The 19,651-nt window shown below is 39.2% G+C and overlaps 1 protein-coding gene across 8 annotated transcripts in view; it reads left to right on the top strand.

Annotated features, from left to right (window-relative positions):
* The window catches only part of FRYL (FRY like transcription coactivator), a 332,614-nt gene that overhangs the window by 102,396 nt on the left and 210,567 nt on the right, over positions 1-19,651 (top strand). For all 8 annotated transcript variants that reach the window (XM_061583298.1, XM_061583296.1, XM_061583297.1 and 5 more), the window contains 5 exons: positions 432-631; positions 8,151-8,204; positions 12,584-12,723; positions 13,113-13,209; positions 13,644-13,723. In XM_061583298.1, the coding sequence (XP_061439282.1) occupies positions 512-631; positions 8,151-8,204; positions 12,584-12,723; positions 13,113-13,209; positions 13,644-13,723 (491 nt within the window). In that variant the 5' untranslated portion in view covers positions 432-511. The remainder of the gene's footprint in view (positions 1-431; positions 632-8,150; positions 8,205-12,583; positions 12,724-13,112; positions 13,210-13,643; positions 13,724-19,651) is intronic.

Here is a 19,651-nt window from a genome sequence, read left to right as displayed (position 1 = left end):
TGTCAATTATGCTTATCCTTGAACTTAACAAACATAGCCAGCAATAATATGCTTGTAATATACTTCAAAAAACACATAAAATAGAACAAGGAACAATAATATTCTGGGGGTTGTGTATTGTTCCTTGCCCTATTTTTATGGGTGTTTTTTAAAGTATGATACAAGTGTGTTTTAATATTTGTGGGTCTTATTGCTGGTTGTGTTTGTTACATAGAGACTATCATTGTGTATTGTACTGTATCCTTGTATTTATTAGTTTGATGCTAACTAAAATATGAAAGCAATTATAAACTTATGAATATTTTTCTCCTCTGTTAGAGTCATGTATTAATCTATAGCTTTCTATAATGTTTTGCTACTTCTGAGAAATGTTGCATTGATGTTTTTTATTTTAGTTTATTATTAATGATCAATATTTCTCTTCCCTCTAGCATCAGCACCAGCCAGAGGTGTTACTAAACACATAATTTCTCCCAGCTTCAATTCTACCTGGAAAAAGAGAAGTGTCATCATGTCTAATATCACCATCGATCCAGATGTCAAACCTGGTGAATATGTCATCAAGAGCCTTTTTGCTGAGTTTGCTATTCAGGCTGAAAAGAAAATTGAAGTTGTAATGGCTGAACCTTTGGTGAGTTCACTTATGTAGCCTGCACTCAATTGTGTTGTTAACAGGATTCCTCCTTGCCCATTCATACTATAGTACCATGAGGGCTTAAAACTGAATACTTAGTAAAACAGTAGTAATCTACAAATCATAAAACAGTGAAATACAACCTCCAAATGTGGACTACATGGAATTCAAGCAAATATTCATTATTTTGAAAGATGTCTGGCTCAACTAGACTGTGGTGGATCTTGTTTTCCAGTGGGGTCTTCATTCTTATAACTGTACGGCAGAGCAAATGAAAGGGGGCTGCATCACATTCTGGAGTGGAGGAAGAAGTAACAGTAGCAGCCAGCGCTCATTGGTCAGGGAAGAGGAAGAAGTCATACATCCTTGATCTAGTGTGCTGCCAAAGCTTCCTGTGGTTGTTATGGGGGTTGTTCTGTTACATGACATAATGTATTATATTTTAAAAAGAGTCACATAGAGACCTTTGTTCAGTGAGAGGAGAATTAACAAGAAAAGAGACTGGTTTTCTATGAAAACAATGGTCCGTGTGTGGAGTGATGGTAGAGTGGGGGAACAAATGAGCAATCCTATATGATTTGACACACAAGTTCTGGGTTGAGAGAAGGGGAACCATTTTCTCTTTGTGCTTCAAACAGCAGAATACACACCCATGCATAAAGTGTTAAAGGGAGGTACATGTAGAAGTAGGCACATCATTTCTTTAAAAAGTAGTAGTAGCAGCAGTTACTGCCAAGAAAGGATTGGGCCTGGACATCTAAGTTTAATACAGATGTGCCCAATTCTGTGTGTTCTTTGTGTGCTCTTTGTGCTTCACAGGAATGTGTGTGTGGTATCCAACTATGTTATACTGAGAAGAGACCCACTGAAATCACCAAATCCATTGATTTCAGTGAGCCTACTCTGAGCATGATTTAGTTGGATAGAACCCTTTAGTATCGTAGTACATACAGCAGTATATAAAAGATTTAACCCTTATAGTTGAAACCTCTATAAAAAGGGTGCAGTAGTGATGACAATAATTTGCTCTATCCATATGCTTCTCATTCAGTAGTGTGTTGCATGCAGCACATTGCTTGACTCAGATATGGTTGTGGGGAGGAAGGAAGGATTAGAAGAAAAAAGAAGGGTCATGTTCAAAAGTCTTAATCCTGTTAATCCTGTTAAATTAAGTTGAATTAAAACAGACAAAACGTAGTGTGCTACCTCCACCTCCCACTATCAGCTGTAGCTACTAGTACCGTACGTGAGGAAGTCTCCAGGTAAAAGAGCTATAAGAGCAGCCACCAAAAATGCAGTAAGAGCTGTTACATATAATTTTGCAAGTTATTTCTTCTCAAGCAAGGTTTATGGTGGTTTGAGGATTGGAGCTGGCTGACTCTGAGGTAAACAGCTTTGATCTGGATAGAAAGACCCTCCACAGTGTGAATATTTGAATCATGGTGTGCATATATAAATTTAAAAATGTAAATATGACAGTGGTAAGAAGTGTATACTTAGGGAAGCATGTAAGGTAGATCAAGCGCTAGAGAACTCCATATATGCTAAGACTAGTCCATCCCAATAGTTATGAGTTTCAAGTTCTTTCACTTCTAAATTTTAATAACTCGGTGGTTCTCTTCTTTATTTTTGATGTGGCACTTTTCTATCAAAACAAGAAAAAAAGTATTAAAGCAAAAGGCAACTGAAATTCAAGAACACAGAGCAGAAACAGTTTATTTTATAATGTGCACTGATTGTCTTGTATTGAAGATTGTAAGCTGTCTCTTTTCAAAAGCCTTATATTGTTTGCTTGTGGAAAACGGTTGACTTTTGGTAGCCTTTCACTGATAAGTGATCAGAGGAAATCTAATGCATTTTCTTGGAAAATAGAATAGGTACAATAAACCACTGTTTGCTCACCTGCTGTAGACTATCCAGTTATGGCCTGAGTTCACATTAAAAAAGAGCCTACTACTTTAGTAGTAACGTAATAAAATATAATAGATTTGGGCATTGTAGTGCTTTCATGTATCACCTGTTTCTATTCTGAGAAGTAGTTTTCAAGCTGACTTTTTATGCCACTGTTTATTATATTTACTTAAAAACCATAGAACTTTGAAAATGGAAAAAATGAATCAGTCCTATGGTTTATGATGGTGCATGACAATAATTCTAGTAATTGAATGAATTCAGCTAAGGTCTGCAAGGCAAAGACAGAGACCAAATGGTGTGTGGGGGGGGAGAGACAGAAGAGGCAGGACTTTGTCATGAACATGTCCAGTTTGTCTCTTAAAGCTTGATTTCATCCATAAATACATTCTATGAAAAAAATGAGCCAACTGTGGGTATTTATCCAACATCATCTGAAACAATCTGATTCAAAGAACTGTATTTATGTCGTCAGTAATTTGCTCCTATATCCTCCTTGACTCTGTTAATGCTGGCATGTTCTTGAACTTGATTTTTCCCTTCTGAATAGGCAATGATGTGCAACAGAAAAAATTCTAGTCCTTTATTTTTCTGTGGAAATTTTTCATTCATTTGGTTCATTGGTAACAATGAATGGATGCCAATTGCAAATACAGTATTAGGCAAGCTTGGTAATTTCACATTTTTTACCTTTGTTTATTAAATGCAAATAAAATAAACATGCTAAATAAGATCACCTTCTAGGGCATCAGAAAATTTTCCTATGCAAACTGAAAATCTTCTTATGCAAATTAACCTAATCTAGATAGGAAAATTATTCAGAAAATGCAAACAACTGCTAATAATTATGTATTACATTTATTTATTTGAGCTTAGTAGAATGATTTTAAATGACCTCCAAGCTTTCTGAAGGTTTTCTGTTTAACAAATCCTCCTTCTGAAACTTTAAATGATAAATGCTGGGCTTTCTGGGATATTCCCACTTGCATTGATAGTGTCGAGATCTTATGCATTTGTAAGTTTACATTAATGTGCATGCAGTTCTTTAAAGTGTTCAGAACCCCACAGCTGATACTTTACTTACCCTGGTAGAGATTTGCATCTTGATTTTTAGCATCTGAAATCTTGAAAAACCTTCCTGTAATAGGGCGATTCCCATGTATTTTCCATGTGTTTAATGTGAACAAGCTTTAATACAGTGATTGCTCCCCATAGGTTTATAATCTGTATATCCATAGCCTTTTTCCTTGGATAGCTTCTTTGTCCAAATATATTTGCCTGAGGGAAGAAACAGTCTGAGTGGTAGCTACCAAGAAGCAGCAGCACTATAAAGTATGCAAGACATAGGAGGAATTTACTTGCATTGTGGCAAGGTGTGCAAAAGAACCATGGGAGCTGGGTTAAAAGCTGCCTTTTAAAGAATTGTTTACACTCTTTATTTTTAGAAAATTGTCATTGGAATATGGCCTCGCTTCTAAAGAGGAATCGGCCTCAAGACCTAAGTTACTGCTTCCTCATGTAACTAGTCATGGGGAGCAGACCCAGAACAATGAGAATCTTTGTCTAGATTAGGCAATTTGAATTTTTCATTTAAAATTTCCCCTAGAGCAGAAGTCAGCCACCCATAGATATCAATGGGGAAACCTAGGTTGGGAGCGGGGAGAGGGCTGTGACTGAAAAAGCGACTTAAAATAATCCTTCAGTATAGCCCAGTGGAAGGGTAGAATCTAAATCCATTAAACAAAATATAGCTGGATTAGGGTCGTGGTGAGGTTGAGAAAGTAGCACGCAACTTCCCTGCAATATAGTTCATATTGAAATTAGAGGTTGGGCTGGGTCTGGTTTAGATTCCCAAACCAAAAATTTCCTATGCAAAACACTTCTAAGTTTGTAGCAATCAGGGCCGGCACCAACCTGCCACAGCTCCTGTGGCCACCATCGCCCCCCGTGTATGTGCATGCAGACAGATGTTTAAATGTGTCCGGTTACTTCACCTCTTGCATCAGTGCACATGCTGCCGTCTTGGGTGGTAGCAGGCATGTGCACTGATGTGCAATGTGAAGGAACCAGGTGTATTTAAGCGCCTTCCAGCTGTGAACACTTGCAGGGATGATGTCAGCTCCTGCTCCGCAATCCATGCTGCCATCCAGTTGTGGCCCATGATCTCATGCTGGTGGGAATCGCAGAGCAGGAACTGCACCCTCCCAGCTGTAGGGGCCCGTGGCCAACCTGATCACCCGCTGGCAGCAATGGTCAGTCTACTTAAATTGCAGCCTTCAATTTCCCTCCTAGCAAAAATCTGGTGCTCCTCTAATTTGCATGCAGACTTGTGTTTTAAAATGTTTGTAAACTCAAAAGTACATTTTTCAAACAAAATAAGACCCTAGTTAGAAAGACCAGGAACTCTTCCCTTTACTAGTACCTTTTTATTGGGGGAAAGAAAAGACCAAATGCCTAATCATAGCAATAATATAGTCTGAACATCATGCAATATTAAAACTATGGAGTGTCTCAGCTGAATAACCTGTCTATTTAATGGCTATTTCAACAAGCCTCCTAAAATCTTTATCCCAGCTAGTATCTGTTTTGGATTTGAACTGATTTTATGCATGTACTATTGTTGTTTTATTCAATTGTTTTTATCTCTTTTTATATATTGCAATTGTTTTAACTGTTTTTTAAATGTAACTGTATCAGATGGATTGTTATATTGTAAATCACTTTGGGATGTCTTAAAGGAAGCAAGTCACAAATGAAATAAATAAATAACTATAATAATGGCTGTGCTTAAATGTTAGGAGCCTGAAGCCTAAATGTTAGGAGCCTGAAGCCATAGTTTATCATATTTTGCACTTCCTACTCCAGTATGACCAAGAGCTTATCAGAATCTTTGCTTCCATTTTTTATTAGCTGAAATTAAAGCTTGCATCCAAATAGTAAATTGTGGCTAATCTTAGCTATTGTTTATTAGAACAAGCCAGCTCCATAACCCAAGATTTGAAATTTTATTGTTTCAAACAAACCATTCAGTTTGTAAGTTTAGACAAAATGATACACTGTGATTGATCAAAAATGGAAGAGAAAACATCAGAATATCTCCTTGCTGCCATACTGGAAGAGGACAGCAGAAGGGGAGGATGTGAACACAAAGCTTGTTGCCGCTTATTCCTGTTACGATTAACCATAGTTTTTGTCATGATCTTCAAATACAGCCACTATCTAAAACCCTAGATCTTCCTTGTGTTTGATTCCTGTTCCATCTTTATTCTTCTAGTATAAAGAGAGAGAAACATTGAGGGTGCACACATGTTGTGAGGCAGATTAGAAAGAGCCACAGCTACACTTGTTCCTAGCGGAGATAGAAGAAGAAAAGAACTGTGTCTTCACATACTAGAAAAGAACTCCTCTCTGATTGCTTCACTTCATACATATTTTAACTGTGACCCTGAAAATAATTAATATTGGAATCAGAGTCTTGAGAGTCAAAAATCCTAACTGAGAATCTTGTATCCTCAAGAGGCAGAAACAAAAAACAGGAAGGGGGAGTCTGGTGCACATTGGCTGCATTGCTAGAACAAGTTGTGCTGCTTGTTCACAGCTGGCTGCTTTGGCATGTGCTGTCTAGTATGATAGCAGCAGGGAGTGTCTGCTCTCACTATATGAATTGTCAATAAAGTTGCATCCTAAAGGGATATCATACCCTGGCAAATGCATGAACAGTGTGTCAACAACAAAACCAATAACATAAAGCCACTGGAAAAATGCTTTGTGCAACAGCAGGGGAGAGAAATTATACTGCATTTCCTCCCTTTTTGCATTTGTGTATTATTACACAAACACAACATGAAGAAAGACAATGCAAAAATAAATGCAGCACTTGTCAGTAGAAAAACACCAGTTTTCAGGTTTCAAAGCAATGCTATGAGTGGTTTTTCATGTGCTTGGAAAATAATCATAAGGAGAAAATGGAGTATATGGTTTGTATGATTGGAATATAATCCTCAGAAGGGCATCTGCTATGTTCTTCCTCAGTGGGTCAGCAGTGGAAAGATCATGCTGTCCTCTGACAAGGATAAGTGCTATTGATTTTCTTGGTATGTTCCCCCTCTCATCAGATTGAAATGAAATTTAATGTAAAAGCTAAATTATGACACTTCAAATGGAGTTCGTACAAATTAAAGATGATCTGGTATTTACTGCATGTCATCACAGGCTATGTATAGAATTTTTAGACACTTGGTAGTTGCAGTGTAAAGCCCTCTGTGTACTTGTTAATTTTATCGTCCTGACATGCTTGCTGATCAGCCAGCATTTGTAAGCTTTTGTAGCTGTTCACACTGTATCTTGGAAAAGCCTAATCTAGTCCTCAAAGTAGGGATGAGGAACCATTGGCCTAGGGCCCATATACAGACATCCAAGTTTCTCTATCCATCTGGAACAGGTCCTTATTCGCTTCTTTCTCATGTGGATGGAGACGGGTATGTGTGATCCCTTGTTATTGTCACCCATTGAGCTGGATGTAACAGGCATAGAAGAAGAAGCAGTCAGTAACACAGCTCGCAACACTATTAAAAACACAAAAGCCTTAAAAGTTATCAGCTGTTATATCTAACCTCTGTCTCCTTTTAAAAAAATAACTCAGAGAGGGGAGTGGCAGCCAGTAAAAGTTGGCAACTCCATCAAAAATACAGGAGCTGCATGAAATCCTTTAGGGGAAAAATATTTGGGGGCAAATGGGTGGCTGCATGTGCTTTATCTGCTGAATTTTCTTTTTTTCCCATTGCAGCTTTTAAAGGCTAGGCCTGAAAACCTCCAGTCATGCCTGCTCCTGCACATATGGCAACAATGGAACATGCAGAAAGCAGCTGGTGTGATTGTAGGGCAGGGGAACCAACATGAACCCCTTCTAATGTCACCCAGAGAACTGGTTGTTGGAGGCAGAGAAGCCATAGCAGTAAAAGTTGGCAACCCCCACTAAAGACACAAGATCATAGTTAGGGGGAAAAGTTGCCAACCCTTATGTCACTTAAATTAGCCACTTTGTAGGCATAAGATAAATCGCATGTGAGTTCTTGCCCTTCTAAATGGTGTATGATTTCTCATTAATTAGGATATTTTCTTCCTTTTTGCACTGAATTTCTCATTTTCAGTTTCAAGTTTGCCTGATGAGAGAGTTATAGGTACAGCCTTCTCAAAATTTCAGTTCAATTAACAAAAAACCTTTTGGTTTAACATGTTTAGAGCTTTCTACATTCACTCAACCTCTAAAATACCTGAAAACTATGGCTGGTAAGGGTCACATCCTTAACAGTCATGCTATTTAGGCAACATTGATATGGTAATGTTATCCTATTATGTAGTTAATTCCAGCTTCACCATCACCTTGGAGCTGGACGGCTGTCAGTGGCAGAGTAGTAGAACTAAGTCCCAGATTGTCTGTTCACTGGAATAGACACATGGCGTGTATGCAACTGAAGCTACCATTGCATGTTTCAAGCACCCAAACAATCTAAGAAGTCAAGGATTAGCCTGAATTATTTCATTTGGGATGCATGTGATTGCTTGATCTATCAGATGGTGCTTTAACTTGTTATTCTAATTCTAGGAAAAGCTCTTGTCCAGATCTCTTCAGAGAGGTGAAGATCTTCAGTTTGACCAGGTTGGAGAAGCTTTCTTTTCAAAATTGTTGCATGTCTTAAAATATTTTTTCTCTATATAATTGTTTAGGTCAAAATCCTGAATTTGTCAGTATGATTAAAAACAGGTGAATGAGTACATGCCAAAAGTGGGCTGAATTTGTCAAAAACACAAAATGGAAAGTTTTCAAAGGGAATTAAACATTTGAGTTCCATTTTCCATTTTCTGAAGTTTGAGGGGGGAGTAGATAGCAATACAGAATTGGGTTTGGGTATCCAGATATAAAAAGTACTGATACCAAAGTCAATAAAATAAATAAATAAATAAAAATGTCTAACTGTAATCTCGAACAGTGTGTGTGTGTGTGTGTGTGTGTGTGTGTGTGTGTGTGTGTGTGTGTGTGTGTGTGTGTGTATCAATACAGGGAAAATACAAATAAATAAAATCAAATGTCTAAAAGCTAATATATCATTGTTGTTGTTCTGTGCCTTCAAGTCAATTACGATTTATGGAGACCCTATGAATCAGTGACCTCCAATAGCATCTGTCATGAACCATCCTGTTCCGATCTTGTAAGTTCAGGTCTGTGATTTCCTTCATGGAATCAATCCATCTCTTGTTTGACCATCCTCTTTTTCTATCCCCTTCTGTTTTTCCCAGCATTATTATATTTTCTAGTGAATCACGTCTTCTCATTATCTGTCCAAAGTATGATAACCTCAGTTTCATCGTTTTATTTTCTAGTGATAGTTCTGATTTAATTTGTTCTAACACCCAATTATTTGTCTTTTTCGCAGTCCATGGTATGCACAAAGCTCTTCTCCAACACCACATTTCAAATAAGTTGATTTTTCTCTTATCCGCTTTTTTCACTGTCCAACTTTCACATCCATACATAGAGATCTGGAATACCATGGTCTGAATAATCCTGACTTTAGTGTTCAGTGATACGTCTTTGCATTTGAGGACCTTTTCCAGTTCCCTCATAGCTGCCCTCCCCAGGCCTAGCCATCTTCTGATTTCTTGACTATTGTCTCCATTTTGTCACCTAATATAGCCAACAATGTTGTGACAAACCAAATGTGGCATACAAATACTTAGAGCAGCCTTTCCCAACCTTTGGGTCCCCAGATGTTGCTGGACTACAGCTCCCATCAGTCCCAGCCAGCATGGCCAATGGTCAAGACTTATGGGAACTGTAGTCCAGCAACATCTGGGGACCCAAAGGTTGGGAAAGGCTGACAAATAGTGGACCAAATGTGTTTCTACCCTAAATGGGTCTTTTTCAGTGGTCAATGTACATACAATATATGATTTAGTTTTGTTACTACATGCACAGTTTGCTGTTGTAATAAAGCATAATATAATGACCTATAGAGAGAAAAAGATAATAAACAAATGAGTAAACCCACCAGAACTGGGGGGGTGAATTAAATCTGTTAAACTTGTTTTTATACTACTAGCTATCTATTTCTGAGAATTTCTATCCTTTGATGGGTCTGGATTTATCATGTAGTTTGCTCAATCTGAGAAATAGGTATTAGCTGGTTCAAAATTGTCCAAATTTTATATGATGTGGCACGTCCAAGTATCTTACCAGTGGACACTCACCATTCCTACTTGTGGGGCCTTTTGCAAATTCTCTCACAGGTCAGCCAGCAAACAGTATGCAGGGTGGCTCAAGGTTTACTGAATATAGAGCCAAGCACAGGTGTTAAACTTAATTTTGCTTTGTCATGCTTAAAGGACTATATCCCTGAGAAAATAGTCAATCCTAATCCTGCAGATACCGTGTGTGTGTGTGTGTGTGTGTGTGTGTGTGTGTTATAACTTGTGCAACATTGGGTTTGTCACAACATTTTTGGCTATATTAGTTGACATTATGATATGTCAGCTTTAGACATTTGATATTATTTGTTGGTATTTTCCCTGGAGAGAGAGAGAGAGAGAGTACACACACACACACACTATTCGAGATTAAAGTTGGACTTTTCATTTATTTATTTTATTAACTGTGGTGTCAATGTTTTTATATCTCAATACCCAAACCTAATTATGCATTGCTATCTATTTGTGTAGGCTGCGTTTATTTTTCCTTGTTCTTTCATCTCATTGTTGTGTTTGAGGGGAGAGTGACAGGAGAAGTCATAGAAGCCTTTCAAATAATAAAATCTAATAGATGTGAATTAGTTAAGGCTCTTACTGATTTTGGATGATGTAAGTGTGGCTGTACAAGTTGATCAAATCCAGTTTGTATGATTTCTTGTCTTGGACCTATTTCAGAGTTATGGCTGCCATTGATCTAGAAACATCTTGTTGGTCAGTTTTAGTTGATAAATTAATCCATTAAAATTGCATTAAACCAAGGGTTTTGATGGTAAAAAGAGCCTGCTTTCTTTATTTTTATCCCATTAACAAACTATTAGGTTGTATCTTCAGCTGACTATAAGCCTTCCATCAGCAGACAGAGGAAGGAAGCAATTTTAAGGTGGTTTCCTTCCCCCCCTGCAGTCCTCCCCCCACCTCTGCTAAATCTGCTCTAGAGGATTAGGGGATCCTCCAGAGTAAATTTGGGAAGGGCCTGCTGATGGAAGCCTTACCATCAGATGAGTGACACCATGAGGAACGCAATGTTACATCATTAGTTATGACAACATTGTGAAGTTTGATCACTTATATTAGGGAAGCAGAGCCTGTGGTCCTCCTTATGTTAATGGATTCCAGGTCCCATCATCCCTGACCATTGGTCATGCTGGATGGGACTGATGCAAGTTGGGAGTGCAACAACATCTGGAGAGCTACAGGTTCCCCATCCCTCACTTACAGGCTTGAAGGCTCTACTTACATAGAGCTGTTCTCCAAGGTCACCCTGTTGAGTTTTGTGTCTTTGATCTGGTTTGCTGAAACATCCTGGTTTAAGAAGCTGAGATATGAATTAGCTTTGTTCTCCCATGCACTGCCTATTTCCTTCTCCCTTCTTGGCATGCATCATCTAGAAACTGACAGTCTTTAGCCAGTTTTCTATTTTGTCTGAACTGGGAAGCTATGGGCACCAGCGTTGCAACAAGTCACGATCTTAGAGCATAGTTTGAAGTTTTAAGATCCTGGCTTGTTTCTGGGCTGGCACTTCAGCCCAAATGGGAAATTATGGTTAATTAGAGACTTTGCGGTATAATTGAGGTTTTCCAAAAAGGGAGGCGGAGGCATAGTGGGGCACAATAATCGTTCATATGATCATTCAGACCAAGCCTTTCTTTTGTGAACCTCTACAAAGTAAACTGATGAGATTTTTTTACTTAGTTTACTTAAAAATTAGCACAGCAGATAGTTCTGCAATATATATCAGTTTATATTAGAAACCAGTAATGAGCTCTCCTCTCCCCAACAGAAAAACGTTGTGTACAATCTTTGGTTCACTTGATTGACATTTGAACATTGTAATGCAGTGCCAACCTTGTGCCCTCGAGATGTTGGACTCCATCTCCCTTGACCTCCCATGATTGGAGTTACAGACAACATCTGAAGGGCACATTTGGGGAAGGCAGTTGCAATGGATCAGAATTGTGCTATTACAATGCAATGTATGTGTTGTACATGTCCAGTATGTGCCTATGTGTGGAATCGAATGTGTGTAGGGTTAAATGTGAAGCTTCGTTCTACCTGCTTCAGTCTGTATGCAAGTATGAAGGCTAATGTGCAGATGTCAGGCAGACCTGGGACTTGGGTGAGCTGTTGCAGCCCTTACCCTCCTCCTTGTGGTGTTTTGAATGTCTGGATTGGGCTAACTAGAGAAAGGATGTGTGGTTGTGAATTACATCTTTGGTGGTTATCCCTCACTAAGGTCAAAAGGCTGAAATAAAACCGTCCTTCAGATGTTCAGTTCCATTTCCACTATACAATAGTGCTTAGCTCTTGATCCTACATTCCTAAGCAAGATAGTATGGACAACACCTGTGAAGTTGGCTCTGAGAGGTAACTGTGACATCTGGCCTCCATATGGCAATGTACTATTTGCTTAAGGCACCACTTGCCCATGAGGATACAATAATCATCACATCATGCCTGCACTGGTGTTCCACCAGTTATTATCCAGTTCACTACTAATGTCTATGATTCTGCCATGGTGTTACTGGCTATCCACCCAGTAAGCACCAGTGTTTTTCATTTGTCAGGTTTACAGAAATATGTAGTCTAAAGGTACAGAGCTTTATGTGTATGTGTGCATATAGCCACACAAGTGGGTGGATGCATTTTTATTTTTGAACGTTTAAAAATGACAAAGCAAAGCTATTACAATATGTAGTGTTGAGGTGTTACAGTACATATGTCATATCCAAAAATATCTTAGAAGGAGGAATGTTGTGAAAATATACTGGAAACCCAATCTTTTCCTCTTTACAGTTGATAAGCTCTATGAGCTCAGTATCAGAGCACTGTCTCCCCTCCTTACTACGCACCTTGTTTGATTGGTACAAACGCCAAAATGGAACTGAAGATGAATCTTATGAGTACAGGCCCCGATCCAGCACAAAATCTAAGGGGTGAGTGTATTCTGTGATCACCTCCTTTAGGATATCTTGATTTGTGATATTAAAACTTACTGTTTGAATAATTCAGCATTTCGTCATAAATATCCTTAGTATTGCTATAATTTCTGACCTTGCTTCTGAAAATAAAGTTGGTGGCTTCATGAGAGCTCTCAAGGGAATTTCCTAGTTTTCTCTTAATTTTGCAACTGTGAAATTCAAGACAATGTAGAATGGCAGGATGGGATGTGAGAGTAGAAAAGAGAGTACAAGACAAGAGAGTAGAAAAGATTCATTAAGTTAACTAGTTATGCCAACAAATGAAAAATATGAATCATGATATGGGTCATATGTATAAATTTCTCTTTTAAGAGAGTCATATGCTATATTTGTTTTTGTTTTAGGGATGAGCAGCAGCGTGAGAGAGATTATCTACTTGAAAGAAGAGACTTAGCTGTAGATTTTATTTTTTGTTTAGTTTTAGTTGAAGTTCTAAAACAGGTAAGTATTTTTGCAAGCTGTATGTTCCCTCAAGTAATCTTTTTTGTTTTAACTGTGTAAAGAACTGAATATTTGCATGGTCTACTTAAGTGCTTATTTGCAAAACTGAGGTCTATGTAAGCAGATGACATGTGATTCTACAGTAATTCTTTTAGCTGTGCAAAACATTCTTTGCTTCCTACGTTTTTTTCTCTTCTACTGTACAATTTAAAATCTTGATCCATTAAATAACAACTGATACGTTAGTGAAAAAAGAGCTACAAGTGGTGGAATTTATTTATTTATTTATTCAGATCCCTGCTTTCCAAACAGATCAATTACATTAAAAACACTCTGCTCTGGATTAATGTATTTATTTATTAAATTACCATGCACATTACATTCTTGTGCAATATCTTAGTAATAAAAGTCAACATGTGCCTTCTGTGTTACAGATACCTGTTCATCCAGTGCCTGACCCTTTAGTTCATGAAGTTCTAAATTTGGCTTTTAAGCACTTTAAACACAAGGAAGGGTAAGCACATTTTGAAAATTGTAAATATATTTCAAAAGTTCTTAACTTGTATTTGATTACACAGTGGACACTGGCCTTTCTGATATTACAGATTAAGATACACTAGTACAAATCTTCAGGTTCAAGGTGTGAACTGGTTTTTTTTATTACAGGCTAATTTTAATGTCATTTTTGTTAAATAGCATTTTTAAACTCTAATAAGGCTTAGATTTAAGATTAATTGCGTGGTCTTAACTTATATATTGCTTCTTTATATTAATGCCAAAAGCAACTTGCAGATGTTTTGCCCATTTTAGAATAAGATCTATTTCTATCCTTGGTGTATTCTCTTTATTTATATATTAATCTGAACCCTAAAAGGAAGTTCCTTTGAAATCACTGTGGTTGTGATCCCTTTTACATGTGATGATTGATTGACTGGTTTTTATTTACGGTCATAGACCAAACTGAACATATACAAATACACAAATGCACAACAATACTTAAAAGAAGCATTAAACATAATCACTTTTGTGAGGTACCCTCTTACTGCATATTAAAACGTTAGAATTAAAAAGAATTGTTTAATCATTGCTTTTTGACACTTAGTAGCTGCTGCAAAAAAGCTGACTACTTTTATTGTGACCTGGGGGTTCCGGTCAGATAACAAATACTTCAAATAAAATAAATCCGATCTACCTGGGATTTTTATTAAAATCGGAGTAATAAAAATAACTCTAAAATCACAGTAAAAAGAACAATAAAACATCACATGACGAATTGTTTCCACCTCCCCCGACCAACAAGGGCACAGACACTCCCGGAAGGGCACACTCTTAAATCTGCCTTCAAGGAGGGCAGAAGGTAGGACATTAAGCTTGGCTAACATAAAGGCCTTCCTATATTTTGGGACTGATAAATTAATTAAATAATTTGCCTGTGCAAATGACGCCAACTCGTCCCTGAAATCTGGATAAGCTGTGGCCAAGCCTACATATTCTTGAAGTTCAGTGTCCCAAATACGTTGCTTAATAGCTGCTTTGGCCTTAGGATATCCTAGGGCCAATAATGCATCGGGGGCAAAGCCCAGTCTCTGTAATTTTGCTATTAACGTTTTTTTCCACTTGGACTGGAAGGCATCTGTAAGCGTCAAAGGGGCCAATCCCACTGGGAAAAATAGCAGCTTCAGTCAATAATTTAACTTAAGCAGCTATGCTGGGGCCTCTATGGATGTTTGACCTGTCTCTAAACGAAGAATTGTGTTAGGTGTACAGCTCGGCACTCCCAGTATAGCTCTCAGAAATTTGGTTTGGATCTTTTCGAATGGCGTAAAATTGCTATAAACGTATAACTGAGAGCCATATAGCCTTTGTACTATGATCTTGTCTACAAATACCTGAATAGCTGATGGTACGTGTTGGCCCCCTCTGGTAAAAAAGAAAGAAAGGAGTGCCTTTGTATTCCTCTGGGCGTTCATAATTGCGTTGTTAATTTGGGCATTCCAGAAACCTGAACCATGTTACCAAATTCTTCCAAGCTACACAGCAAGTGGATTGGACTGAAAGACCAACCCAAATTGTGTTTGCATTTTGACAAATTTGTAGGGCAGTCCAATATCTCAGAGAGGAGGTCAGGTCTCCTGCTACCCTGATACATTCACTATAGCTGCGCAATTTCCCTGCTTTTTAAAGTTTGATAGAAATATCTCTTGACTATAGGTATGTTCTTAAACCACAAGGTTTTTTGCCTATTAGTGAATTTCTCTGCTTTTTAATCCGGGAGGTAAGAAATGGGATCCTGTGCAAGTTTGCTGAGAGTGGATTGATCATTTACATGCTTATTGAGTTCAGTGGGGTTTACTCCCCTGCAATCATGCTTAGGATATGTGAAAATGACCACAGGGGATGGGGAGGGGAGGAGGAGAGAGGGGAGGAAATGCCGAGGGGAGGATTGGGATGGGAGCAGGCAGGAGGGGGAGGGAGGAGGACAGGTTTGATCATTTGCATGTTTATTGAATTCAGTGGGATTTACTGCCGTGCAGTCATGCTTAGGATAGGTAAAAGTAACCGGGAGGGAGGGAGGGATGGCTGGAGTGGGCAGAGGAGGAGAAAGAAGGAAGGGGGAGGGGAGGAGGGAGAGGAAAAGGAGAGGAAGAGCAGGTTTGATCATTTGCATGCTTATTGAGCTCAATGGGATTTACTCCTATGCAGTCATGGTTAGGATAGGGAAAACTGACCATAGGGGAGGGGGAAGGGAAAGGAGCGTATTGGAGGGGGACAAAGGAAGGGGGAGGGGAGGGCAGGTTTGATCATTTGCATGTTTATAGAGTTCAATGACATTTACTTCCGTGCAGTCATGCTTAAGATAGGTAAAACTGACCATGGGGATGAGGAAGAGGAGGGGGAAGGAGGGAATTGGAATGGGATGGGGATGGGCAGGGAGGGGCAAAGGAAGGGAGAGGGAAGGGGCAAGAGGGGGGTTAGGAGGAAGGAGAAGGGTGGGTGGGTTTGATCATTTGCATACTTTTTGAGTTCAATGGGATTTATTTCTGTGCAATCATGTTTGAAAATGGAAATGGACTGCCTTCAAGTCAATCCCGACTTATGTTGACCCTATGAATAGGCTTTTCATGGTAAACAGTATTCAGAGGTAGTTTTACCATTGCCTTCCTCTGAGGCTGAGAGGCAGTGACTGGCCCAAGGTTTCCCAGTGTGTTTCATGGCTGTGTGGGAATTCAAACCCTGGTCTCCCAGGTCGTAGTCCAACACTGACCTGGGGGAGGGGAGGAGATTGGGTGGGTGAGCAATGGGCAGAAGGGAAGCCCCTTTCCTTTCCAAAAGGAAAACATTGTGAACAGTATCATTGCTTTTCAGCTTTCCCCCCACCTTTTTATTCTACAGCAGGCACATGTAGCCTCCCACCCAGATGTAAACCAAAGCTGTCCCTGGCCACATCCACACCAGGCCTTTATTTCACTTTGGACAGTCATGGCTTCTCTCAAAGAATCCTGGGAAGTGTAGTTAGTGAAGGATGATGAGAGTTGCTAGGAGACACCCAGTTCCCCTCACAGACTTCAATCAGAGTGGCTGACTGTTAAACCAGTCTGGCCACTGGAGCTCTCTCAGTGGAACAGGAGTCTCCTCTCAACATCCTTCACAAACTACACTTCCCAGGATTCTCTGAGGGAAGCCATGACTGTCTTAAGTGAAATCAAGGTCTGGTGTGGGTATGGCCCCTTGATTAGCCAAGCCCAGCAGCTGTGAGGCTTTTAGAACTCTGACAGTTGGTTCTTACTGAGCATGCCCGCCCTTATCATTGGCTTCCAGCCAAACTTTATTACATTAATTAAAAATCAGCCAGGCATTTTTTAAACTTTTAAACTGCAGAAGATGAAGGTCAGAGTGGGGCAAGGTCAGTATTAGGATTGCAGGTACTCTGTGAACATGGCTGATTTTTAATGAATTTCAACAGATTATGAGAACTCTCAGAGAAAAAAGTCCAAAAGGGCTCTGGAGGGTTTTTTTCTCTTTTTACACTTTGATTTTTTAAAAATGTTTCCCTGGGAGAAGAGTTTGCAAACTTTTAGGTTACACACCATACTTTCAACAGGCACAATAGAAAAGGAACTAATTTTAATTGGAGGGAGAAGTAGAGAATAAAATTTGTTAAAAATGCAACTAATTTTACTTCTTTCAGAGGCCCCACCACAAAGCTTTTCCAAATAGGTGTCAAGATCAAAGTGTATGTCGTTAAAATCCCCCCCTTTTTATATTTTCAAAAAAGACACTGCAGCATCCTGAAACAGTGAAAATCCATTGCGTTCCATGGAAAAGGAGAAATCTCAGCCATATGTAGATGGTAGGGGGCACTTAACTGTGTCATCTGATGTTACAAAGGGTCTGATTCACATATTAATAGAATAGTATTGTGGCTGCTTCCCTATGGAGCTCTGGTAATGTAGGAATGAAAGAATCCCATGAGACAGATCATGAGAAGAGTTCCCACATCAGTGCTGCATCTCTCTGAGGACCTGCAGTGTCAATGTGGATGAGTTGCACACGATCTAAGGGTCTGTCATGATTTTGTTGTTCAAACACTACCAGAATGGTATGAGCCCAGAAAGCAACTTTCCTGCTAAATGGGTAACATGAATCAAGCTTTTTGTAGCTTTTCCCCTTCTTTGAATTTCTGCATAATTGCAGAGGAGGTAGGTTTCACCCCCTCATGGTCAGAGGGTATATTTGGCCACTATTTACAGGCAATATATGAAAAACATTTAAAGGGCACTGTGTAGCTTCTGGCTCCATAGGCCTACATCTCTTGGGTTAGCCATACGGCAGAAATAGACAATGGTGAAGCTGGTTACTAATGGTTACTGGTTATTTGCATGGCAGTTCAAAACATCGCTTGATGCCTTTTAATAGAGGACAGTCTCCTGGAGATGCAAATGTTATCATTTGGGGTAGCACAAAGCTTATTGTGATGTGTACTCCCTGAGTTCCTTATTTGTTTTTGTCATCTGGGGTCATCATCACACACTTATGAACACTGTGCAAAGACAATAGTTTTGCCTGGAGAAAATTATTGTGGATCTCAAAAGAGACAGCACCCTTGGTCATTCAGATAAATGATATGGGGTAGATCAAATATTATTTTGGGGTTCAGGTCAGAGACAGATAAACTTAAGTTCTTTTTAAACATTTTCTGATTCAACTATGTTTCAAAGTTTCATGCAAATTTGGAACTGGTGACAGGTCATCAACTTCAGCTTTGTCAGAAATGGAGGTTCCCTTGTCTCCTATTTTCATGCTCACTTTCATCTCCCTGATTTCAATACAATAGGATGGTTATGGAGTATTCTATCCCCTTCAGACAACCTTTTCATTGTGCATTCATGATTATTTGTGCTCATGTTATTGGGGCAGTTATACACAGTCCTACTTTCAGTACTATTTGTACTTGCAAAAGTGACAGGATGTACATAACACCTCAGTGTATGTCCCATAACTTCCTGCAGAAATCCTGTAACTTTTCATAACACAAATGTTCCAGGTTTATTTCCCCCCACTATGGTTGCACTATATAGTGCAAGAGTACCCCTCCCAAAAGCAATAATGCAATAACATTGGGGAAGCCTTGCAGAACAACTAATAAAGTGGGATGATGGGCTGACAGTCCAGTATAAATCTGCCGCTAATGCACTATTATTGCACCAGTTACATGCTGCAGAATACACCCACAAAACAAGGTCTGCAGTGGTCCTAGGGCAATAATTGTTGGTGCTGTTACTTACTAGTACAGTAACTCCTATTGCACTTGGGCTCACCTCTGAGTAAACTTGCTTAGGATCAGGCTGCTAATAATGCATTTGTGTTAACATCTTGGCAATGGTATATAACTTCAAGGGTGGGGGTAGGAATTACTCCTACCATCAGTAACATTATAAGGGAAAGGAAGACTTCTCCAGGTTTTTAGCAGGCACTGGCATTGCATAAAACACAGGACCAGTGATCCTAAGCATGTTTACTCAGAAGTAAGTCCCATTAAGTTCAGTGGGTTTTGGCCCTTGGTAAGTGTGCTGAGGATTGCAGCCTTGATGGAGTTATTTATAAAAGCAGGCTCAAAAAATCTCAGTGCATTCTAGTTGAACATCAAGGACTGTTAACAGGAATATCTCCGTCACACCCCCTCCAACTTTTTCCTGGGCTTTGGTTGGCTGACCACACAAAAGTGAGGAGGAAGTTTTTACTATGCCAAAATAACTGAACGGAGCACACCACGCTTGAGGTATGTGTGTGAGTATGCATGAGGAAAACCTCTTAAAGGATGAGGTTCTCTTTATGATTCTGTTTATTGCGAAAGGAGAGGGGGAAATGAAAGGACGAGGCAGGGCTCCTGGGTTCTCCGCAAAGGGAATTGCGGGCCTTCCAGTAAACTAGAAAAGGAGAT

Source organism: Rhineura floridana, chromosome 9 (assembly GCF_030035675.1).
Source record: "Rhineura floridana isolate rRhiFlo1 chromosome 9, rRhiFlo1.hap2, whole genome shotgun sequence".
Classification (NCBI taxonomy): Eukaryota; Metazoa; Chordata; class Lepidosauria; order Squamata; family Rhineuridae; genus Rhineura; species Rhineura floridana.
The sequence above is the reverse complement of the archived record's forward strand: the minus strand, read 5'-3'. Positions and strand labels throughout refer to the sequence as shown.